This window comes from Topomyia yanbarensis, unplaced genomic scaffold (assembly GCF_030247195.1).
Source record: "Topomyia yanbarensis strain Yona2022 unplaced genomic scaffold, ASM3024719v1 HiC_scaffold_121, whole genome shotgun sequence".
Classification (NCBI taxonomy): domain Eukaryota; kingdom Metazoa; phylum Arthropoda; class Insecta; order Diptera; family Culicidae; genus Topomyia; species Topomyia yanbarensis.
Genome location: NW_026683296.1, coordinates 14,261 through 41,424, shown reverse-complemented (window position 1 = coordinate 41,424; position 27,164 = coordinate 14,261). Strand labels below are relative to the sequence as shown.

Below are 27,164 nucleotides of genomic sequence, written 5' to 3'. Positions count from 1 at the left end.
GGATGTCTGTTCTCTGTGGTCATAGTGTGCTTTGTTTCTTTAGCCCTAGTAGGCAGGGGATCAAGTTACCACACATCTTTACAAAAACCTCGCTTTGACATGATTTTCAAAATTGTTCATATTACTGACAGGGCATAGTATTCGGATTTACATATTATTCATAAATCGTACAATTCAAATTGACTACAAAATGACAAATTTTGCAATTTAAATTTTTATTTCATTAAAAAGTTATGAGAAGAAAACAAAAGAGGGATCAAGTGTACCCATTCTCCCCTATACTGTCAACCAATTTTCCCAATATACTTTTATCACATTCGTGGCAACTGTTTTGACCCCTTTTAATTGTATCGCTAACTCAGCATACAAGTAGTTCGAATTTTCGAGATGTGAGAGCAACATTTTGAAACGATCTTTTTCGAGGTTTTTTAAATGCACAATTAACAGAAAGCAACAATCTCAATCGTACACGCTGTTTTATGTTTTTAAGTTCCTTGTGAATGTCCGTCACAGGCCTGTGCGTAGTAAATTCTCAATTCTAATAGGGGAGTAGGTAGCTTGAATTTTCACGTTTCTTATAGAAGAAAGGTATAGAAACTAAAGCTTCCATCCCGAGAATTTATTTCCCAGACATCCCGGGATTTTGCAACTTGCGTTTTCTGATTCCCGGGATTCGGAAATCCCGTAAATTGTTTTTGTAAAAGATACATATTCTTTAAGCAGAAAATGCATGCCAGCACGATCGAAAATGGTGAGTGAAGCAAAGCAATCATGTGAAAAAATTCCCCCAGAGGCGATATTCGAACTCGCAACCTTCGAGATTCCGGTCGAGTTGCGAGTTCGAATCTCACCTCTGGGGGAATTTTTTTCACATGATTACTTAGCTTCACTCATCATTTTCGATCGCTTTTCCCCGTTGGATACCACCAGTCCTAGAAAACCTGATATCAATAGCTTCACGATTGCAGTGAAAATGTTACTCATTTGAGGTTTGAACATAGTTTTGTGTTTTAAATCGCAAAAATTACTTTTATCTGGGATATTTTCAATTGCTTTGTATAGACCTAATTTATCTCATATTGTTTTCAAACAAACACCCTGGTGCAGCTGAAAAATTTCGTTGAAGATTTGAGGTAACGAAATTCACGAATTCTTAGTGACGCATTGCAATTCTGTACTTCAACTGAAGTAGGTGCGATCGCTGTATCATCTCAATCTAATCTCAATTTTGGTAATAGAATCAATAATCAAAATAGTATTGAAGAAACAGCTTCTAAGAACTGAGTGACAAATTATCAACGCGCCGCGTTCTTATTTGCAGTGTACCAAACAGACGATTTTTGATAACTGGGCGAAATTTATCTTGTTTCCAATAAAAATTAAATCAATCTATTTTTAAAAATACGCATATAATTTCTTTTGAATTTCACTCAATATTTTAGATCATTCTTTCATCCCTGGGATCCCGGGATTTCCTGGAAAACTATTGTTTTATTTCCCGAATCCCGGAAAGCTGAAAAACGTTGGGAAGTAGAAGCTCTAATAGAAACACTCTATACCTTAAACTTTGCAGATTTTTTTCCAAAGCCTGGAGGGCAAATTTGTAGTAAACCTACTGACTAAATCTAAAGCTCTTTCACCGGTATTCCCCAGTATTCCGGGGCTACCGATAGGTATAACCACAGATAACAGACGTTTAGGCTCCATTCGAAACGTGTGTAAATTCCGACCACTGAAATTACGAATAAATCAAACTCTGAAACACGTTTGGCAAACGTTCGTAGGTGGCGCAGTGATCGACGCAATACAGTTGAAGTGCAGTTGACAAACACGTGTAACAAACAGTTGCGTAGATGGCAATAGTGAAACACGGATTTCCAATGTTTATCAATTTGAAAGTTTACACAGGTATTTTAAGAAATGTTGTTCAAGCTTTTATGTCTGTTATCTGTGGTATAACTTAAAATGGATTGTGCTCTTGCTCTTTTTATTTTGTGTTAATCATTCCTATTGTTTTTTATTCATTGCGACTGTTTCTTGTTTGCTGACCAACCTTCGTGATATAACTGAGCTGCTAAGATCTACTGCAAATATTGTCACCTGCAGAGTCGCTAAACGATCCAGAGATACCTTAATGATTTCTATCTCTTTACTACCACTTATCATTCTTGACGCTACTCGTTCCTATTTGTCTGATAGCTGGTGCTGAGACACTACCGGCGGTGAAATTTCTCTAGACAACGATATCTCGAGTTCGTTCGTTTTTGCCTCCTTAGCTGACGTTGTTAGCTCTCTAGACCTTTACTGTGTAACTGGTCTACTCAGGGATCAGGAATCAGTATCGATTGGCTCAAATGGTACGTTCCCCATAGTGGATCGGAATTTTTGCGCCTTGCCGTGGTTTCGTGTCTATTCATCATTTCCTGATTGGAAGAATTGGAGAAGTGGTAAGGATAGGAATAAAGAAAATAATGACACAAAGGACATAGATAATACGGAAGAATTCTTCACTCCCAAGGGAATAAACTTCTCGATGAGCGGATATATCAACACCCCGAACGGATATTGAGATATTAAGATAACAGAACGACAACACCCCCGAAGAGATATTGTCATTCAGATACGGCTTAAACTATAGCTATTTACCACACTGGGAACTAGGAACAATAGCATATCCTTGAGTTTCAGCTCTCTGTACATAGGTTAATTTATGTATGGAGAACAAAAAATCCGGATACATAACTGCATTACTGCCGGGCAGTACATATCCAACAATATGAAGTTCCGTAATAGGATTCACAAAGATTGAGCACGCTGAATACTAGCCAAGTGACAATTCGGTTTGCAATGTCTAGTTAGTGCTCTGACTAGAATACTACAATTGTGCTTGAAAAAATTCAGCAAATTCCATGACATTTTGGGACTCACGTCCGGCAGAAAAGTCATTGTTTGAACGCAAGTTTGCAAGCTGCGTCAATATTTGGCATGTTCGGATGTAGCCCAAGACCAAATCTTGTGCTTTACCCAACTTATCGTTAGTGGTATAACTGGTTCTGGACCAACAAAGTCAATCGCAGACCCAATTTGTCCGCTCATTCATTTCCAGTAATACCGGAAGGACCGAGTACCCATAGAAGGTAGATAACATTTAAAATACTAAGTTCTTCGATTTGAATTCGACATGCGATTACTAATCTCGACCTCCAATCTGCTAAACAAAGTCAGTTCAGGGTAGCCTGAATCTCAGAGAAAAAATAGATTCTTTTACCGCAAATTCCCTGTTGAAGTGCTGATTGTACGCCACACAGAGAGTCGAAAAATGTTTTTTTCGTTTACCAAAATCTGACGAAAATGACGAGCGAGTGATGCTACTTTCTAAACCACTAGAACATTACGAAACCGAAAATGAGACAACGGCCTACGACAAAGCATGCGGGTAAATTCAATTTCATTATTTCCTCCACACATTCGTTTTCGCTTCGAAATTGAGAACGACATTAGTCTCTTCGATATTGCACATAGCGCTGGCCAAACGAAAAGAAACTAGTAACGATATTTATTTGCCGTTGCTCGATTTGGGAGAATTACAAGCTAGCGATGATATTGGACGACAGAAGGGGCAGTGGTGCGCGTATTTCCTGTGTTTGCGGCGTTCTAGTTGCATTTTATGATGCACATTGCTATAATTTTATTTAATGAAAATAAAAATCAAAATCACTGATTTGAAATTTAAACGAGATTGAATTTTCGTATTGTCATAGGAAAACGAATGTCACTACTTCTGCTACTCGCTTCCATAGAATCGAAAGAAGAAGGGGCGTTGTCTTTATTGTTTTGCTTTGTGTGAATTTAGTAACGAAGGAGGCAGCGAAAAGACGAAGGTGAATTCAGTGAACTTCAACGTTCATTGAATGGGTATGAGAATTTTAGGCCCTGGCCACACAAAATCGCAAAGATTTCTGCTTGGAATACGGTATAGTATTTACCAAGCGATAGAGTTTCGTTTAATCTCATTTCACGACAATAAACTCGGCTCGTTCCTCCAACAAAGAACCGTCAGTATAACAAACTGCATAATCTTCAAGTTGTCGCTCCATCCATCCAGACAGCCATTCATCGGAAGGAGGAATTCTCACATTGAAAGGTTTATAAGGAAAACTACGAGCGAGTATAAAGTCACTGAGAGCAAGGGTAAGCCCTTCCTGTTCGCGCCTCTATTCAGCGCTAATCACTGCCAAGTAAAATTGTCCACACCATTTCATTATAATCGAGCAACATCTCCAACTAGCAAGAACATTCTCGAACGAACGCCAAATATTCCATTCGCGCACGATCATCATACACACAGCAGTAGCAACAACAATAGTAGCAGCAGCGATACGTACGGCAATGCATCATTCTCAGCAAGCGTGAATGAGCCAAATATACAATCGCCCGATGCGGAAAGGAGACGAAAAACAATCGATGTGCGACAAGCATCGCGGATAAGCCACGCGTTTCTAGAACGTGTGGCGTGTAATATAAGTACGCGCGTTCTGCGCATCGCAGCAACCAGTATTATTCCAACAAGTGAAGTATGAAGTACAAGTGAAGAGTGAAAATAAAAGAGTAAAGTGTATAGCGCAAAAAGTGTTTTTCCTTCCAATAAATCACATCCAGTTGCAAGTGGTTTTCCAAAATACAGTCCACATAAGTTGTTTGCAGATTGTTTTAGGTGGTCCATCCGAGGAGTTGCATTTGTCTGCGGACATTTATAAACATTGCCAGCCACCAACAGCAAACTGCAAATTTCCCACACCAAGGGCCACCCCCAGTGCAGTAAAATTTCATTTCATTCAATCGAAACTGAATGAACGCAGTCAATCAGTCGTCTACGGTAGCATTCATATTCATTTAACGCATCAGATGCTGTTGATCTGAAGCTCGGTTCATGGCTCTTCACTCACCGTCGCTTTCAAATGAGTCGCAATTCATAGTCAACCTCCTTCGTTTGATCCTCTCAAATGAATAGATCCGCTTTCAATTTACCCAGTGAGCACCAGTCAAATGAGATCCAGGTAAGCCTAAGACAAGAAGAGACAACTGGCTTCGTGTTTTTGGTTATCTTGCCTTTCTTGTGCCAGATGACAGATGAGTGTATGCAGCTATCGAGGTTGGCAGTGCAGCCAATTTCTTTGTCATATTTAGATATGTTGATATAATACACATAATAATGACCGTTTTATTAACACACATTTCGCCAACATTTATCTGGTACTAATCAATCCAACATTTTTATCACATACTTCTTGTTTCTAGCAAATTTGGCCAGCATAACAGCCTATTCATCAGAATCAAATTTGCAACAAAAATATAATAGAGATGAACGTACTACCAAATACGTTTTTCATTGCAACCAGTTCCAACAAGCTGTTATTACTAGATTCATTATATTTTGTCTGAAATCTGCGAATTTAAGAAATTTTGAAAAATAATTATGCAATATGCTATAATTATTGTACGAAGCTGTCAAAGTCATTGCTAAAATCAAATATGTAATTCAGCAATTTTCTTTGCACCTCTACCAATATTTTCCTGTTCCGATGACATGGTGAAGGGGTAAAACACTTCCACACTGGTTCTATAGGAACACATTACGAGCACAGTCTACAGACACGAGAATAGTCGATGTTCTCTATCAGAAAAAATTCGAAAAGATTTTGCTCGACATGAATGCTATAAACAAGTCATATCGATGGTGGGTTTATTGAAGTAACCAAAAGTCGCCATATTGGATCGATAGCAAAATGTCCTCAATCATCAGTTTACGTCAACTACTGACCAGGACTACTTGTACTTGCAAAAGCGATGTAGACATATATTGATTATGGTTTCGCTTTAGTGGTTACCGAAAAACCGCCATCTTTGTTTTCATGATGGTCTAAATTCATAAATTCCGGTGTTTTATGACTATTTTAAATGATACCCATATTGATAGTTGTTTTCACTGTTTCTTGGTAACCAAAGGCCGTCATCTTGGATTTCAAATAGGCCTCACCTCTTTTTAAATGGTATCCATGTTGCCCTCATCTCTGATTTTAAAATGACTTTAACCATCGAGCTTGAACTTGAGCTTGACTTTATACGACCACCCCTGGCTGCCACTCCGTTATCGATCTGGACTAGCTGAAGTTGCACAGGGAATCAGAAGGTAATTATGCTTGGGATTAGGAAAACATCTTTCAATGTGCAACTCTTGGTAATCCTAAAGTGTTTATTGATCAAAACCGGCATCGGCCAGGCCCGAAAGTAGATCGCAGAAGGAACGTTCGTCCGGCCTACAGCAAGTGCTTTTGCTAGAGGCCGTATATACTACTGCGTACTCCACAAGTATCACGGGAGGAGGACATTTGTTAGTAACTAGATATCGACCCATCAACTCATGGACCGGAAACCAACGGCCTTACATCCCTTCCGAAGGAAGAATTTTCAGAAAAATCTCTACGACCTCGGCTGGGATTGAACCCAGACCAACTCGGATGGGTGGCTGTCACGCTTACCACTCAACCAACTGCGCCTTCGTTTAAAATGACTTTAACCATCGATTTCCGTTATCTATCATCTTGGACCTTTAACGAGTTCGACCTTTTACTCTTAAGACAAGACAAGGCAACTAGTAATACGATTTCTGTATATTTCTGTATTTTGATAGTACGACCATCTCTATATAAATTTTAGTGGCAAATTTGATTCTGATAAATAGGCTGTTATGCTGGCCAAATTTGCTAGAAACATGTAGTATGTGATAAAAATGTTGGATTGATTAGTTCCATTTTGGAAAATTAAGAGTTAATAAAACGGTCATTATTATGTGCTATAATAAGCAATATATCTAAATATGACAAAGAAATTGGCTGCACTGCCAACCTCGCTAGCTGCATACAGTCATCTGTCAACAATCATTCAGCAGGATAAAAGAAAGGTGAGAAACTAAAAATACAGAAACAACTGCTCCAAGATTAGGAGAAAGAAAGGGTCGGTACATTTGTCATTTTTGAGTGAATTTGTTTAAACTTGTAAAATTAAGCATGCCACCGGGTCGCTGGTAGTAAACATAATCATCCGGACGAGCATCCCGGTTCTTTGGCGCACGGTGAAAAGAAAGAAAAGGCCGGGTTTTACATTTTTATCTCGAAACTACTGATAAAAAATAATTATTACCAAATCAAAACAATACTCGAAAAAATGACAACCTCACTCATACAGAGAAAAAATGTTCCTACCTGTATCCGTCTTGAGTTGTCTCGTCTTATCATAGCCTTAACCCTATATGTATTTATTATCTTGGTCGGAGTTATTTTCATCTCAGTGAGTGTTCATTCATATTCATTTGTGAGTGGTTCATTGGAATGGTTCACTTCCATTAACTGAGACCATGCTAATGTGAGGTAGGTTTTCAATAGAAACTAAACAGGCAAAAACGTCAAATGACCAGAACCTGTTATTCAATTGACAGTGAACTCTGAGCGACTCAAACGAAGACGGCAGCAGAACTCAACTGATATAGTGGTGGTATGCTTACAGTGAAAGGCTCGCAGTTTCAATTGAAACGAATATTTTCGTTTGAAATTGATATTTTACCGCACTGGCCACCCCTAGGCTCAAACACTTCCCACAGGCTACACTCTTCTGTGGTTAGTTGCATGATCTATTGCGTTACTGTTCCAAAGCCAAGTAACTTTAATACGGAAAGCACAAGAAAGTGCTTGTTTCAGAAACACATATAGTGGTTTTATGTTCAAGAGTGCCTTTAGAGCATTTGTCATCGCCATGAAGACTATCTTCTGAAGATGGTCTAACTTTGATTGGCGTGTTATAACTTCTCCCTTCTGACACCAAACAAGGCACCCGTATGCCAGTATTGGTCTAACAATTGTTGTATAGATCCAATGGATGTACTTGGATTCGAGTCCCCGAGATTTGCCGAAAGCCAACCTACATTGGCCGAAGCCCATGTAAGCTTTCTTGATTTTGAAATCGATGTCAGGTGTCCAATTAAGCTTTGAGTCAAGAATTATTCCAACGTACCTAACTTGATCAGCGACAATAATTTCAGAGTCCATGAACTGCAGCGGACGAGCTCCGGTTGTAATCTTTCGTTGCGTGAAAAGCACCATTGATGTTTTATTTGCATTAACTGATAGTCCAACATGAAGACATCACTGCTAAACCTAAACAAAATATAATGTTTGTTGCATCAAATAAAAAAGTGTGTTAATGCAAAAACTAGTAATCAATATATGATAATCAGCTGCGAAACCATATGTCGGAAACCCAAGCTCATTAAGTTTTTCTCAACACACCATCGGCGACAAGGTTCCACAGAAGTGGTAACAGCACACCGCCTTGAGGACATCCACAGACACTCAGTTTCCTTATCTCTACCTGTCTTAACGATGAGCACAGATGTCTGTTGATAAGCATTGCGTGTATCCAGTTCGTGATATATGAAGCTACTCCATGACCAAAATGATAGGCTGACTTGAAATGAATCAATGAATTGATCGAAAGTAAATGGTAAACTCTCGATGTGGTTTCCATCCATCCGCGCAAATTTGTTGTTAAAAAAGTTTTCGTCTTTGCGCAATGAAAGCACAGATTGCTATCATGCAGATTACGCATGCAAACGCTAATAAACAGGGATGCCGCATTGAAATCTGTGTTTCGGTCAAAAATATCTTTTTAATGTCTGTGATAACTGAAACAGGAAAAAGATCTGCAATAAATTTCCGATTTTCATCAAAATGCCAAAAATCTTCAATTTGTAACATTGCAGAAAAATCTGTGAATATTGTAACCCTGCTAACAAATTAGATATACCTACATTCGCCACAAACGTTGAACCCAAGCGCACAAAGCAAAATGAGTCAACGCTGATGATGGATAGAGCGAAAAGGACAACTAGTACGACACTATATTAACCGTGTTTGCAAATGGAGCTCGAATGCACAAGTGATTTTGTGTACGAATAGTTATGTTCGAGATTGTACTTAAAAGTGCGCTGGAAACGAACACAACACAAAAGAAAGCATAGTGTTTGAACGGACAAGCTCAGTCGCGTGTTTGACGGTACCGGGTAGCGTACCATTATAGCCAGTGTAACGGACTTCTAACTCAGCTACACTGGCTGTGAAAACACACAGCGCAGTAATCTGCTCCGCCTGCCGTTCAACAGGCAACTGAGCTTGTCCGGCGAAATCCGTTCTTTAAATAGTCGATGATGATGTCACGCATAGAATCGTAGCGCACTAGATACACAAATATGTCGTGCTGGACCTGGGAAGCGCTGTCTTCTTGGTGTAAATGCGTGATATTTTGACTAGGTTGTACATTATTTAAATTTTTAATGCCATGATATCAATTTTTTTGGATTTATCTATTGGAATCTATTCATAGAAGTATTTCGGGGCGATATGTGCAAAAAAGTTGAAAATTTATCGTGAGATGGTTGAATCATATGCGTTTAAAATTGGACTACTTTTCGCTACCATTTTTGTAGAATTTTCAAAGTGCACCCCCATATCGAAAACAAAGACGTAGTCCTACGCCAAAACTCCTAAGTTTGATAGCTTTTGCGAAAAAGCTTTTAGAATGTTGTAGATAACATTGTGCAATGCAACATGCATACCAGCTGGGGAAATCTTCTACCAGTAGATTTCCCCAGCTGGTATGCATGTTGCATTGCATGCAGCGGTTGCTCGACCAAACTAACATCCCGAATATATAGTCGAACAAACGTTCCACTAATTTAATCGGCCTAAAATTCTTTGCCTCTTCATAAGTAACGCGGCCACCTTTGGGAATGAATTTTACAATTGTTTCCTGCCACGTCAATGAAATATATCCAGTTGCAAGACTACAGGTAGGAACTCTTTTCAAAATATGATGAAAGTGTTCATATCCTCTTTGAATTAGATCTGGCATAATTTCATCTTTTCCCGGTGACATACGGAGCAAAACCTTCAATCGCCCATTTGATCGATTCGCTTGTCACATTCTACAAGCAAATGCCCAATAATCAGAGCTACCAGGGGCAGTCGTCAGTGATGGCTCCGTAAGCCTAGAAAGAGTGTGCTAAAAGACAGTTGAGCACTACATCATCGTCAGACGACTATTCACCATTAGCAACTCTAATCGAACTGGCACGAAGGCTTTTCGATTTCGAAAGTAACTTATTCCATCTACTAGTCTCGTTCAAAGAAGAGGCTTTCCTAACCACTTTACTCAGTAAATCGAAGGGAATTTCTGTATGCTTTGCGAGCCATCTTAAATTCCTCCAAGCCATCCCAAGTATCTGCGATTCCTTCTACATAATTTTCCGTATCGAACTAGTTCGGTATTCCGGTATTGGTTGCTATAGAAGCACGCATAACTCGAAGCAGGTATGCTTCTACTACTAGTGAGTTTTTCATCCACGAACTTCATTCCAGTCAGTTGGAGATTTAATCGTCGGAGATACTCATGAAACCTAGTCGCCAAGCTCTCTTCGCAGAGGTCCCAGTTCGTAGATTTGGTATTACGATATGTGACGATATCCAACGAGACGTTTAAATAATCAAAGACGATGTACTTATGATCAGATAACGACGGTTCAAGATCGTATGGTACGAGCCAGTTTGCCAACTCATGCGTAATACCGTTAGAGCAGAGAGTTACATCTAACACCTCTTCTCTGGCAGCTCGTCCAAATGTTGAACGATTTCCTACAGTAAGTATGTGCAGATTTGTACTACTAAAGAATTCCATCATTTCGGTACCTCTCAAATTGATATCTGAGCTGCACCAAATTATGTGGTGGGTATTTTCATCACCGCCGAGTATGAAAGGAAACCCATTTTTGCCACAGTATGATACAACCCTTTTGAAATCATCTAAAGGATCGTTATGCGGTTAATATGCCGAAGAATATACGCATTTCCTGTTTATGTTATTAACGGTCATATTGAACGTGACAGTACAAATATCGCGAGTTAAAACAAACATCCACGGTGTCAGAGATTCGCGTAACACAGCAATGGTAAGAACCACGGTACTCCGTGCGCGACTGGCATATTTTAGTCCTGCCAGCCATTCAGTCTTCGGTACGGAGGAAACACCTTGACTTGATGACTCCTGTTTTCAGTCGCCTCGTACAACATGGGGGCACGAACCCAGCGGAGAAATTCTTGGTTGTGATACATCAACCCGCCATATACCACGCGTTTTTTTGAGCTAGAGTTATTTCGGAGGCGTCTTGCGTATTGCGAAAAGAAAATATTAGGTAATAATATTTGGAATGATCAAATGATCATGCGTTTCCATGGTCGCCACTGCCAGACGCCACTATGTCTGTTCCCCAACATCATTCGAAGTTTAGATCGTTATGCGCTAATAAAACAATTTTTTACCTCTTTTATTACAGGATGATCTTCCCCCAGAACAAGTCGCAAGTAAGTATAACTTTTCATTTCAATAGCATCTGTTATAAATTTAAGTAATAAAAATATTATAAATGCAAAGCAAAACACACCATCTGTTGTCGGTCCATTTTTCTGCTGGCTCTTGACACAGATTCGCCATTTTCTTCTTTCATACTGCAACAGTGGATAAAATTTCCCTGGATACAAGGAGAACCACTAAACGTCCAATGTCGTATCATTATTAATAATCGGCGCGTACGGATTGGTCCTCATGTAGCATTTCGGCTTTTCACAGAATCCCACCACTTGAAAAAAAGACTAAAAATACCCCGGTTCTATTTCGCAATGTACCAGTTTCAAGTTCATAGGCGGTCTGCCTGTCCGTCAATAACCCGTGGAGCTGATCAGTGCTCCACGCGTCATCCGCATTGCAAATCTCGATCACAACTTTCACAACAACAGAAAAAGAAGCAATCCAACCGAACGAAAAAGTGTTTACATCCGGTGGCGTCGGTGTGCTACTTGTTGTTTGTCAGACGGATCGACGGTAGTCATTGCCTTCCACCACTCGCCCGTCAGTTGTCCGTCACTGCAGATCTCCCAAGGCGTCGGCGGTACAAAGTCCATTAAGGCGGCGAGAAATATTGGCAACCCGTCAGCCACCTGCCAAAACAAACGCGGAGTGATCTATTTTACGCGTTTTTCCACTCCTCCTCTGGTATATCTACTTCTAGTGTGTCTTATGTGAAAGTAAAAAGTTTACCGCAGACATTTCCATCTGTCGGTGAAACTTATAACTGTGTCGAAGATGTTTCCCCTCTTTTCGGCGGCAAACTCGAACGCATTTCCATGTTTCATTAATTACGTGTTTTCCCTGATTTATTCTATGGTCCATACTTCTCACACGGTTTTTTATGAAAAAAATGAAAAAAAAACAGACGAAACGTTTCTTCTTTCAACGCTGTTGCGAAATCTGTATACACATTTAAACCCCGCCGTTGATGTTTGTTTTTCGTCGGCCGCGTTATGGTCCCATTTATATTTTTGGCAGCCCAAATTTGTAATCAGTTCTAAAAATGTTCCAAGGAACCGTTTGCTACCGTTTCTCACGGGGTAAAACGTTCGCCTGTACATATTCGCACACCCATTTTTCTACCTTTGACGAAAAGTGGGCCGAAAGGTTCATCAACCCGTTCACTGGCACCGTGATCGTGCCCAGACAACTAGAACAGGAGGCACGATTCTAATCCGACCGCGGTTGATGCGATTTTGCAAAATACATACATACGTGCCTCTTCATGCGACATTATCCTACCGACATGCAACCACTCAGACTTGTAACGGGACATTTAGCTGAATATCGTAGGCAATGATCTGTACCAGAAACTAAACACTTGTCTAGACACAGATGTAGGATAAAAACGAAGAAAAGCATACGCATGCTGCCAAGAACTACGCCCGATTCGAGCATAGATATATGCAGCATGGCGGCAACGATTAATTTTGTACACGGAAGATGCTTTCTCGTGTACCAGTGTCACGATTTATGAAGTTGGAAATTGTACTCAGACTATTTGGTCTATTGTTTTATGTTTGCGTAAAGCTGAATTAGTCATTGTGAATGTAATAGAGCTGGAATATCATATTATATCTTGATAGCAGAAATTTGACAACAATTAGTATAGTTTATGTGTATATTTATTACTTTCTAACGACATTCAATTAGCTAGAGATTATTTAGTAGTAAAAGTTATGAAAATGTAGAGCCAAGTGAGAGCAAGCAATGGTCATTAGAAACAGACTTTAAATCTTACGGACTAATATTTTGTCTTCTGCTGACAAGAGTCGAGCTTAAGTAGAGCTACTACGAATCGCTCAAGTCTACCAGCATGTCTCACAGCAAAGACAGACTTGTCCCTCTTTACCATGAGAACCGACAGAAGAGAAGACACGTAAGAACTGGAAGCTTGCCGACGATTCACAGCACTAGTGCTACTGTGCATCTCTGTTTGCCTTGCAATTGTCGGAGTAGATTTTTATTAGGCTATTGCCACTGCCCTTGCATTGGTAGCAGGGTTTTCCATTTTGTATGAGTCGGTGGCGCGCGGTTTATTTATTTATTCGTCAAGCATATTAAAAGTCGGCTAAAAAAGTACTTTGTAAAAATCGGCTATATTTTTTCCGGTATTTATACTGAATGTTTTTTTTATCCGACTCTTACAAAGGAAAGTCCCAGTCCGATTTTTATGCTTGTGGTTTATATCCGGATTTTATATTCTAATATATTTGAAGCGGGTTTTACGAAGCACGTTCTGTCCTTGCGACTTTTATTGTCGGTCGCTCATTTATACGGTAAAGTTGCAATTTAAGTTGTTTTCTGGATATGGAGAAGTCAATTCTTTCACAAAATTCATTACAATGACGCATCATTCTATTGAGGGTATCCTAAAAGATTGCTCTAGGAATAATTTACGAGTTCTAAGATACCGGCTAGACACAATTTTTTTTTTTTGCTAGAGTAATGATGCGGATTGTACACGTTGAGAAATAATATCGTCGATAAAGTAAAATATGGCAAATTCGAGGCGTTCTTTGAGTGTTTATTTGTTTATACGTATGCAACTTGCTTTATACGATAGAAAAGGGAATGTCGTCCAGCTTAATTTACAAAGGGCGTACAAAAGAAATGGATTTTGGACTGATTCGATGCGTTCTTCGTACAGGACAGTGTATGGGTTCTACATCACGCGGCAATATTCCCAAATTGGTCTGACATATGTATTGTATGATGATTTAATTGTGTAAGGAACTTCAAAATTATAGCTAAAGTGTTTAATAAAGTCCAGCCTATTTGCTTTATTTATTACTGGTTTACAAGCTGGTTTCATAAATGTATGTCTATGGGAATATTTGAAGTTTTTTTTCTGCTGGAGGATATTGAATTACATTTCTTTACGTTAAGTTGGAGTAAACTTTTGCTACACCATGTGTGGAACAGAAAATATAGGATGTCCCAGAAAGTATAAGCTTCATTGAAAATCAAAATAAAACATTTTTTGGAGGAAATTTTATTTTGGTTTCATAAATCATTTCTCTATAATGTTCTTTCTCAGTAGCTCAGATTTTATTATCATTAATCATAAGCCAAGAAACGCACTTTTGCTCTAACGCTGCTCATAAGTCTCTGCAAAAACTCCTTTGAAATGGTCTTAGACACTTTTTTCCAGTCCTTCGCCATATTTTCGATGGTATCTGTCGCTTCAACATGTTTTCTTAGATATGCCTTGTTCAGAGCACAGAATGTTTCGATTGGTTAGGCTTGAGGACAATTAGCAGGATTAGAAAGGTTCGGCCCGTATTGAACTTTATTGGCGTAGTACCATGCTGTAGTGTCTTTCACACACTTCACAGAAACCAAATCCGTCCAAAACAATACTGGACTCTCATGCTTCCTGATCATTGGCAGCAAACGCCGATTCAATCACTCCCGGAATTACGTGTCAGTTTTCATTGTCTCTGGTGTTACAAACGTCTCTGAGCTCATTCTACATTCGCAAATAGCTTGCCAAACCATTGACTTTTTACAGAATTTCTTGATAAAAATTGGCTTATCGGCATCATCGAATTCCTGGCCTTCACGCACAGTGTAATATTAATGTCCCGAAAGCGTAATGTGCAATTATTTCATATGTTTCATCATCTATAGCAGCACACGCCGATTTTCACATTTTTTCATCGTCATACAACTTCCGAGCGCACGATTTAACGGTTTCAGCCTGCTTTTCACTCCGTTTCGGCATCTTCTCTTCTTGAAGATTTATAGATGAACTTACCTTACCTTGGCACGTTTCTATTCTATTATATTCAATTCTATTCTATTCTAACTCTTACACAGCCAGTATTGAAAAGCATCCTGGAAAACACTGCAGTTACTCTTTAGTGTTTTTCTTGTCAACATTACTATTTGAAGCATATAATATGCTTCATGGCTCAAATATTAAAACAGCCAGGCTTACTGTGCACAGTTGGGTTTGAAGATGTTTCAAAATTATACGGCAATTAAATTATTCATTTAATGAATAATTTAACTAACGAATCGTTTTGAATCTTGAAGGAGGAAGAAACGAGGACAACCGTACCGACCGTTACAGATTAAAGGGGATATGCAAAATCGTTGGAAGTGACTTGTCTAATAAGGTAATTGTCACCCCATTTGGTCCTTTGGGATGGGACAAAGGTATTTACACCTTGCCCTGGCTAATGAGCCTAGGTTAAAGCGCCTTTACTCTCTCTGTAGATGGATTCTTACCTTGGCACGTTGGACATAACTCTTGGCAACATCTCGAGCAAAGCCGCTTTTTTATTCGAAAAATCCATCCATTTTTTCATGCCGGTCCATCTTTGGGTCCATTGGTCCTGGTTTTCGAATACATTTCGGTACATCCGCTAAGCTATAAAGCCAAATTCTCCGCTTTCCGATCCAATTAACGAGCGTTCGTACTATGCACGAACGCCAATATCCTTTCAAATGCAAATTTTCGGATGGCATGTCGAACCGCTCCTTTACTCACACTTTCCAGTTAAGAAATTGGGAACATAGCACGATTTGTGCACTCCCGTTGCGAGATAGTTGCGAGGGTGGCAAAAAAGGCTGAATGGCTCTATCCGAAAGATGTCCGCCGAGCGGATTGGGTCGTACCAGAAGCAGGATGAGGATGAAAAGGCGTCCCGAACGAAGAAGAATACAGAAGATTCAGTCCGATCGAGCGCGAAATCCCACGACCATCAACCTCTGAGCTTGCCTCCGTCCGTCGCAGCGAAAATAAAAGCAATGCATTGCAATGCAAGCGAAGCGTTTACAGGAGGAAACGAATGCGGAATATTTGCGGGAAAAAGTAATAGAAATTAATACGCGTTGAAAAAAAGAAGAATGCGTATAGACCGGGAGCTGCAAAAGAACCGAGAGCTTTGTGAACGTGAGATCGGGAAAAGCTTTCAACATCAAAGGGAACAGCAAAAGGAGAAGGAACATCTTTGCCGTATAAAAAGATGGAAGAGATTCATCAGGATCAGATGTCATTAGTAGAAGAACAGTTAAAGGAAGCGCTAATGATCAACAGCGGATGGAATCAGACATTCGGCAAATTAACAGAAGTTTGCCTGAAAACCAGAGTATGCACAGCGTAGAGGACAGAAATAATTGAAGCGCCGCAAGAAACCAACACCAGATCGTCGATACAACTTCCTACGGGCTAAGGCCACAACGTACCGAACCCCAATAGGGCTCAGCTGGCTGCCCTTAGACGCTCCCAGCTTTTGCGTGGGAACCAGAAGACTGGCCACTCTTTTTCGGCGCCTATCAAGTATTCAACGAGGCCTACATAGTCTGACGAGAAAAGTCTAGTGTGACTTCAAGACTATCTCAAAGGTTCAGCACTGGAGTCTATCGACGGCCAGCTTCTTTTTCCAAGCTCGGCCCCACGACTAAACGTAAAGCTTCGCCAGCTATACGTACGCTTGGAGCAGTTGCTGAAAGGCCACCTTGAGAATGTACGCAACCTAGTATCGCCAAAAGTTGACAATCTGGCCAGTATCATACCGTTTGACAATGGAGTCGAACAGCTGGAAGCTGCTGATTTTACGCTCCATTTGGTGAATCCGTTTCTCATGTAAGACTTGATCCGCAAACTCCCGGACGGGGAAAAGTGACAATCAGTGCGATATAACCAGAAGAAGAATGCGGTTACACTTTCGACATTTACGTGGCCAAATGCGGATACAAACCGGATACAAGGATTGCAATCGGGACGAGCGGACGTGTGGACAAAGTGTCCTCTATGGTGACAGACTCTCAGACCTTGTGAGGTATGCCAGCGAACGGACCATCTTTTGCGATTCTGCAAAGACTTCAAGGATTTGGCATATGTAAATCAAATGAAAGTAGTGATAAGATGGAAACTGTACAAGATTTGTCCCAACGAGCATTGCGATTAATGGCGCTTAAACAATTATTGCAACGTAGGTGATTGTAGAGTATTGCTCAATCCGTTAGTTCATCCGGTAACAAAGTGCATAGTGGAGGAAGTCCAGTGACTGTTCTCGCCTGTTTGGATAAGGGCGTGTCCGTCATCGTAGTCGACAGATCGTTTGGGGACCGTAGGTATACAGAAGACACTCACAATCCATAGTACACAAGGGAGAGCAAGGAGTTGAAGGAAGAAAGTTTAGAAAAGCGTGGAATGGTCATATGAACAAGCTTAGAGTTTACCGGCGACTTAACCCTTTGTAGGAGTCAGGATCTTTTGGCATTAGAAATGCGAATCACCTGAGTCTACGGCATGTCCGGACAAGCGTAAAGTAACTTGTTACTTCATACTGTCGGAACCGACAAAAAGTTAAGTCACGGTAAACTTCCACACTAAGCATTTGCGACGTTGAACACTCATTGAATGGGCTAGTGTTTTGTTTTTTGGTCCCTCACCAATTGCCTGCCTGGGTGTTTCTATTTTATCGACTAATGTGACTGTATCAGCGTCTGTGGCATATGGTCACAAGTGTTGCTGATTCGCACGGCGTCGGCAGCTTTCACCCAAAGCTGCGACGATGGATCCCCATCACGGTAAATTCTATTTTTACAATTTTTAACTCCTTGCTCTCCCTTGAGTACTATGGCTCTTAATATTGAAAAATATACATCACCTTCCAGTCACTTTCTAATTAAATGCCGTAACAACAGTTGACAAATTGACTCAATAGGTCGTTAACAAAAAAAATGGTTAACAATAAATGCTAAAAATACGCTCACAATCAAGTGGACGACAGACGTCACTCCAGGAGCATGAACCTGTGTACTATAGTGGTGGTTGTTGCTGCTAACGGTACGTATGGTAGACAGAAGGACGCTGCTACACCAGACATTGAATACCGAAAAAATGTCGGCGAAGTACGACTACATACGAAGTGCCATTTGAATCGTATCACGACCGACCGGAAATTATTCCTTTGCCCCAATCCCGATCATTGTTCGCTGCAAGCTCGGCTGGATAATTTACGAATCGAAACATACAGATTCAGCGCTGACGGGGGTTATGGTACCATCAGGAGATATCCAATGAAGTAATACATGATTAGGGTAAACAGGACTAATACGCCCTCCTTAAGCATACATGGCTATATTTCACCATACGACGCTATGATCTTCTCACTAACTACTCTAATTTATTGTTATATTAGTTAGAAATTAGTACCCGTTTCATTTTTTATTAAAAACATCCTGATACAAGTACAATTAAACATTTTTCAAAGATGCCTAAATTTTTCACCCAGGGCAAAATGCCCCCGGTGAAAGTGTAATATGCCCCACAACAAGAGGACGGTATGCCCCACAGCAATCGGTGAATATGCCCCACAACAATGGGTGGGGCGTTTTGGTCGGTGATGAGCTGTTGTGAATACATGAATAATTCTACACACACATAGTTTTAATCCAAGCTATAAACTAAGATAGTAACTATAACATTCTAGTAAGCTACTTGAAATAGTTCTATCGAATCCGACTATTTCTAATTGGTTGTAATGCTTTTGGAAAAAGTGGAAGCTTACATAAAAGTAGCTCTTTTGAAACTTTTGTGTATATTGTTGTTTTGCAACATATTAAAAATACCAAACTAACTTAGTACGTTGATTTCTTGAAACGATACTGTTATCAGTCATTTTTACTTTTTAGATAATTCAGGAATCCTGGGAATCGAAGAGGGGCATTTAGCCCCGGTGGGGCGTATTATACCCTTTTACCCTATATATTAGAAGAATCGGGGGCGATTATGCAGCAGGAATCGATAAAACACAAAAAACTTGAACCATGTACTCGTAGTTGGGTTTACTGTGCGGATTTTTTGTTCTCCTGTGCCGCACAATCGAAGTTACTGAATGGCTGAACCTCCACCACCTTCACCTTTTGCAACTTTCGAGCCAGTAGGGAGGCTTGCGCAATTTCCCACAGGGTTCTGACGGGCCAAGTCAAGTTTCCAATCTGTTTCCGTCAAACGCTGCCCTATTCTTTGCCGATTGTTCCAACCTGTACATTTGTTCTCATTGTTTCGGGATTGTTTGCTTGGTTATTCGCCACTTCTCTGACCTGGGCTGCGAAACCTAGCCACAGCTCCAATGGCTCCTTTAGCCCCTCGCTCCTAGACAGATGTTGTTTGGAGCCGCTCCTAACATAAGGTACACTAGTGGTCGATAAGTTCCACTATCAGGCTATTGGACTAGAGAGAAAGAGAGTGATGATTATAAAACTGTTGGTAATTTACAATGGTGTAATCGTTATTTCTCAATGAGAGATTGGATGACATGTACTTCTATAGACTGTGAGAACCAATGCTCAAATGCTTTGAGGGCATTTCTGCACTCCGTGTAAAAATTTTATGTTCTCACATTGGCACTTTCTATAGTTTCTAATGGTGCTTCAACAGGAAATAATGTAAATACAGCGAAGACCAGATTTTGTCAGCCCAATAAATTCGACCTAATTTAATAGTGATGGAGTGTTGAAAGGTTATCAATTTATTGATTTATTGCTTCTCATCTCAGTGGCTCTAGATTCAATCCCAGACGAGATCGTTGAGATTTTCTGAGGTGAAAATCTGTGGTCACGTCTTCCTTCGGAAGGGAAGTAAGGCCATTTGGTCCCGGTCCATGTATTGATGAGCCAACATGAAAAAAGGAATATTTTAATAAGTTGGGTTTATTAAAGAGAATTAAAAAAATGTGTCAATGTCCCCATTTTTGTTAGCCTAAAATACACCATAAAACCAATGACATCCAATTATCATATTGATTGATTACATATTCGAAAGGTTGTGTTTCATAATTTGATTTTTACAAGCAAATTCAAATAATAAACCAATACCATCCAACACCACTAAGGAATATACAATGTCGTAGATAGTACACTTTCAATTTTTACTACGTCCATAAATATTCACGTTGGCCCTCACCCAGATTTGGGGTTGTTACAAGCAGGAGCATGTCACGATAATTGCCTACCATCACTCTGTGCTGTCAACTCGTCCATCACTCTTTTTCTCCCGAGAGCTAACAAACTTCCTGCTTGTGCTAATCCACCGGTTTCTATTTGTTACTGATTTGTTTTTTTTTCTCGTTTTCCAAAACTTCCGCCTGCTGTGGCACAGTTTTGCAAAAGGCCTTCAACAGTTTCGACCGTGATAAGACTGGCAGCATCTCGTCCGACATGGTCGCTGAGATTCTGCGGCTGATGGGACAACCGTTCGACAGACAGATCCTCGAGGAGATGATTGAGGAGGTCGACGAGGATAGTAAGTTATTATGAACCATTTCCCCCTCACCCATTCAATCGATAACTGTTGCTTTCCCGCCCCGCACAGAATCCGGACACATTGAATTCGAGGAGTTCGTCACGCTGGCAGCCAAGTTCATCGTTGAGGAGGACGAAGAGGCGCTGCATAAGGAACTGAAGGAAGCGTTTCGTCTGTACGATAAGGAGGGTAACGGCTTCATTCCAACCTCGTGCTTGCGTGAAATTTTACGGGAACTAGACGATCAGCTGTCCGAAGAGGATCTGGACATGATGATCGAGGAAATCGACTCCGACGGTTCGGGAACGGTCGATTTTGATGGTAAGAGAAAAGGGTCACTTTTTTCAATGTTCTTTTATTGTCTACTAGAGTTAGGGGTAAACAATGGGTTGGATGTACTACAGGGAATTCTAGTTGTTTTCTTGTGAAAACAACGGAACCTTCGACCGAAAACGTGTTCCGGAGCAAAATCAATCCCTACCATTCAACTATTTTTAACCGAACATGTTTACGTTTCAATATCTTTTAGCGCAAATAGGAACGATGTAGAGTAGATGTGTCTAGTTTGGGGCTGTTATTCAGTGTAGCAATTATGACTGATTCGAAGAACGAGTAGTAAACCTTTCCACATGCACACCAGACATATTTATGATATTTTGGCGGCTAACCAAATCGACTTTTAAACGGATCAGAATCGACTAATTGAACGGTGAACGCGTGCAACCTCCGTCCGTTCCTTCAACAAAGCTAACCGGGATTTTCCGAGATTTCAGTAAACATCCCGCAATCTAAAATTTGCTTTCAATAATACTAATAAATAATACCTATGGTGAATCGATTCGTTTGCCAATCATTGACCGGATGCGCCCAGACGAATCAACAGGCGGTGGCAGCTCTAGCGAGTGGATATTATCGCCACTCGACGAATGCTGAATTTAAACAGTGATCAGTTGGAACGAGTTGTTGTAATTTAAAGCAATTCGGCATTCAACAGTTGCTGCATTTATGGGACGTAATGACACAGACATTTATTTTATTGGTTTAGTGCGACAGAGCTGTTTGTTACTGGAGGTGTGCGGTTCTCAGTACACTTGAGATTCCCTACCATCTATCAGATTAACAAGTTATCACCGTTTCTTGGAAATAGAAACAGCTTGTGTCCCCGAAAATTGTTAGTCATTTATATAAATACGGCAAAAATTTTCCCCCCGAGTGGTGAAATAAAATTAATTGCTATAGAAAGAGGAAGTTTATTTTCCACCTTCTCGCTTTCCATGTCATCCCATAGAGGTAGAGGAGGTGATTTTGTTACTTCCAAAAATACACTCTCCAAAATGACAGTTCGTTTTATTCGCCGAGTCCGTCAGTTCGTGTGCGGACCCAGCTCAAGAGCACATTTTTACGCATAAAAAAGTAACTAATTTATTACCGTGGGTTGCGCATGAAATGCATCCCATCTCGGTAGGTTCGCAGGAAAATCGTAGAATGGTTTAATTTTAAAGCTCAGTAGAGACAACAGGTGATTAAGAAAACTGTATGTGTCATTCTAGACCACCGCAAACTAATGTCGTTTGAGGCTGAAACTGATTCAATTCTCTATTGGTTATACTCTATTGAACTGAAAATTGGGTTGGGTCAAACCTGAAATCAATTTCAAGTTCGCTCGCTGTTTTGCGAGACCCTAACTCAGCTATGTTCGTTTCCAGGATGTCAAGAAAAAATGGCATAAGTACTAACATAGCATAGCATAGCCAAAACGACCGCATTGGGTGGCTCATACAGTGGTATAGTTCAGCGCACACCTGGCCATGTCCTTACGATCGTTGAAGGGAAGGAAATGTTAGTTGAATACGGGGAACCCACATCGTTAGAATGGAAGGAAAATGGGAAGAGGATATGTTGATATAATATTTATGGTATGGTATGAATTATATAATGAACTAAAAAATAACAATAAATTGGATTGATCTCACCAAATTTTCTTGAACACCCTGCAAAGGAAACAGACTTCGGGCACCTCCGGGCTACCACATTCTCTGTGTATTCTGCTAATAGTGTTTAATCCATTATTTTCAAGGTGATGCGCTGTAGACGTCGACCGCAGATCTGTTATTTTTGTTCATGCCTCAACAACAGTATTCAAATGCACAAATATTAATCCGGTGCTAGCAATTCCAGATAGTTGGATAGATTTCTCCACAACTAATCTCTGCCGACAAAAAGCCTTTTAGTTCTGCTCTATCTGAGTATTCCGTACTATTCGAGTCCTATGCTCCTGACGTCCTGAACGTGAGATGATGCTTGGAGTACAGACTTACAGCCGGGTTCATAGTTTTTTTTTCACATTTTCGACGCACTCGTTGTTTCCACGTTGTTTCCACGAATAATGAGAACCACCTTTTGAATTATCGGCAGCAATGTGTATATAAAATCCAGAGAACGACAAACGAAGAAATATCACAAAACTAAAAAATGACAGCAGCGATATTTTTTGCGTCCTATGCGCATGGCTACTACGATCATTCCTCTAGAAAAAATGACATAAGTACTGTGGAAAATATCACGCGTGTTTTTTTGAGAAGGGCCAATAAGCATGCTGTCAAAATTCACACATTCATAGTTCCGGTGATGTAATTAGTAGCCTTCAAACCGCAGAAACTTATTGCTTGCCATACCAGCACTTTTTGCCCAAATTTCCCAACTTGAATCAACCTGCCCAGATTGCCTACATTTTCCGATTCAACAACAGTATAGTATTATGGATTTGGAAAGGTTTGTGAGTCCACTTGCATCACTCGCGACTTACAATTTACGGACCCTTGTTACAGCACTTGATTTTGTTCTGCGCTTTGGCGATTTTCTGCTTTTTGTAGGCCTTAAGGTTTTAATTTTTTCCTAATTAAAGATACCTCTTTCTGGCCCAATTTCGTTGGAAGATTCTGGTTTTCTGCCTCTTTCTGGTAGTTCATCTAAAGAATAGTGTTTTCCAAACTTGTTTATAATGACCTTTACACTCGCGTAGTAAATTTCAAGGCGCATCACCAGTTTTCGCCTACATACATGGCGATTTTTACTTAGCCACGTGTCCTAAACCTTAAAGTTCATATCATGTTTGATACGCGACATTTTAGAAACGAGTAATTCAAACCGCATAAAACAGTAAACAAACCAAGGATGATAATTAAATGCACAGATTGCTTTGATGATGATCTAATTATGAACGAAGCTTAGTTCGATACACTGAAAAAACTAAACACGTTAACATCATGTGGAAATCTATTGAATTATTTCAGTCCACAAACACATGAAATGCACACGATTGCCATTTGAATTTCCATTCAAGCATGGGTAATATTGTTTTCAAATGGAATTCATGCGAACATTGTGTGAAAAGCACATTAACATCATAAGAAATACCATTGGCTAAAATTTCCAAATGAATTGCACGTGAATATCACTTTATTTTACCTATAGCTTTAATTGGCTGAAGAATCGGTGAAATCAATTGTTTTCCATGAAGAAATGCACTACATGTTTTTCATGCGAAAATCATTTGCAAAATTCATTCTGTACGACTCAATAGCATGGCAATGCATATTCAATGGATAAATATGTCGTGCTCACGTGGAATTTATTTGAATTAAATTTGAAACACCACATGAAATGCGTTTTATTGAATTTTCATGTGAAATTCAAAAGGAAATCCTTTCTTTTACTTTTTAACATGAGAACATGAGAATGAATGTGATGTTTAATTGCATATGGATTTATCGTGTCGATTATTTTCAGTGTTCAGCTTTCATAAACAATAAAAACGCTGAATCTCTGATATGAAGACTAGCCATCTCAATCGTTTGTTCACACTCTCCTCATTCGAGAAGGATTCGAGGAGATTTTCCTCGGATTGAGGAGTGCTTTTCACAGGTATCGTGGTCGATTGGAATGACACTGACAACAGATGGACGATGGAGTTGGCAAGTTTTTAGTCAGATATTTAGCGTCTTTAATAAACGAGACACCAAGATGGCCATACTGAATCGTCCATCGGATTAAAATCCGATGAGCCATGAGCATGAGCTGACAGTTTTGCGAAAAAATTCAGCTGTTATTACTGAAAGGCTGTGATGCCCATGTTCTGATACATCTGACATCACTCAAACCCTGACAGAAGCGTGACGATGACACTTGGAAACGTTTCCTATATTTAAAAAAAGGCGGGAAGCAACTACCAATCATTATGGTAGTTGTTTTGAAAGTGCTTTCAAAACCGGAAACCTTTATGTTTCGGAAAGCCATGAGCTCACCCAAAAAGATTCTCGATTCCCTCGAAAACTAGCTATCCATAAGATCAATCGCGGACCCTGGCCTTTCATGTGGACTAACTGTAGCCTCAAAATTCAATGCAGGAATACAAGAACTGCCACAGCACATTTTCTGGTGTTATCAGACGAGATCCATCGTCTACACTCCCGGATGAAACGAGCTAAGGAATGGAACGCGTAATCTTCTTCAAGATCTTCACCAGAGGCCAGAATGGTGAGATGCGATGTAGTTTTCTCTGAAAATACCTGTTGCGAAATTTCAGATTACTCGGCTGGATAAAATTAGTGTGGATAAACCTATTTAGTTAGTCTAGGAGGCGGAACAAACAAATCAATGCTTGAAAGATTGTAAGGACAGTCAATATTAGTCTACTACATATCAAAAAAGAACATCCTGTGCTGTAAAGTGCGGGGAGTCTTCAGCGTTGACAAATCTAGCAACATGCATCTATTATCATACGCTCAGAGTAAATCGTACAAAGCTTCTTTGAATGCGCTCCAACCGGTTGCTTTGAACGGCGTTGTATGGCGTCTGAGACTTGTACTGAATACTCCAAGATGCTACGAAGCAGTGCGCAGTATAAATTTCATTGAGAAGAAATCCACAAAATCAACAGTATTTCGTTTGAGAAAACACAATATTGTAAAAACTCTCGCCGTTGTTGCTGTGATGTGGTCGACGAAGTATTCTATCGAATATCACTCCCTAGTCACGGATAGAATCCACACTCTCGAGGGCTTAGGTTTGAAGAGTATATTCACAACGCATTAGAATTTTCGAGTATCCAAAATTTATTACATTAATCGACGTGGATCTGCATGCCATTCAGCAAGCATTACTACTCAATATTATCTGTATCATCTTGGAGCACAACAGAGTCGAGCCCTGAGGCAATTGCACGATACATTTTCAGATCATCATCGTAGAGTAGTTTTCCAGGCTTGATGTGGGTGCAGATATCGTTGATGAATAAGAGAAAAACAAGTGGCCCCAACTGATTTCCTTGAGGGACACCGGTTAACATACCAAATATGCTTGAACTTGTAATTTCAATCCTAATAAAAGTGAATCGTTCGAAGAGGTAAGAATGCAGCCATCTAGTTACCCATTGAGGAAACCCTAATCGCTGCAGTCTCATAACAGTAATGTTGTGTCGAACACATTAGCGAACTCAAAATATGCTTCTTGACGCTTCTCAACAGCTGAAACTTGAAAACTTGTGTATGTCATCAACCTCGAAGTTCTGACGTTCTTCCATTATGTTGGAAGATGCAGCATACACCGCATTGCAAACAAACTTTTACAGAACTTTAGTTAAACAGTTTAGCGAGTTTCCTCTGCAGTTTTCAATATTGTGAGTGTTTCTATCCTTGCAAAATAGCAGTTTCTTTCCAGACACTTGGGAAAACATTTTCCGCAACTAAATACTTGAACGCACTCGGGCACAATGTTTTATGAACGGACGAAGCGAACAATCCAGGCCTTTAAACGAGTTAGACAGAGCATATCGGCATCATTTACGTAAGGACGGAGGAGACTGATATTATACATTGGCAATATTTCTGGGTACTGTTGTTATGAATAGACAGGAGGGCTGGTGAATACATGTCGGAAGTGGTCTACAACAAGATCCACCGAGGGGCGGCATAGCGTAGTTGGTGAATCGATAGCCTTGTACGCAGGTCACCTGGGTTCGATTTTCAACCCCGACCTTAAGGTTAAAAATTCTATAATCAAAAATATAAAAAGTAAAAGATCCACCGACTCGGCTGCGGAATGTGAACTTTTGTCTCGTAGATACTGGAATTCCCCTTGGAACGATTTGTGCTATTTATAAACATACAGAGGGATCGAGAGATTATTTCGCAGGCTTTAGATATCATATATCATTTTCTTGTTCTTTGGAGCTGTCTCCGGAAATACTCCGTCAACGAATAAGATTTTATGCGTTGAAATCTAGATCTAGAAAAAGAGTCCTCAGCCGGTTACCTACAGGAACCTTGAGGATCTTGAGCGACGACGATCACTTGCTGGGTGGTATCCAGTGACTTGTCTATTTCCACCG

General features: G+C 40.1%; 1 protein-coding gene across 1 annotated transcript in view; it reads left to right on the top strand.

The window, feature by feature from the left end:
- LOC131694716 (troponin C-like) overlaps positions 1–27,164 on the top strand; it is a 32,211-nt gene that overhangs the window by 2,569 nt on the left and 2,478 nt on the right. The window contains exons 2-4 of the mRNA XM_058983195.1: positions 11,441–11,468; positions 20,633–20,776; positions 20,846–21,097. Of these exons, the coding sequence (XP_058839178.1) occupies positions 11,441–11,468; positions 20,633–20,776; positions 20,846–21,097 (424 nt within the window). The remainder of the gene's footprint in view (positions 1–11,440; positions 11,469–20,632; positions 20,777–20,845; positions 21,098–27,164) is intronic.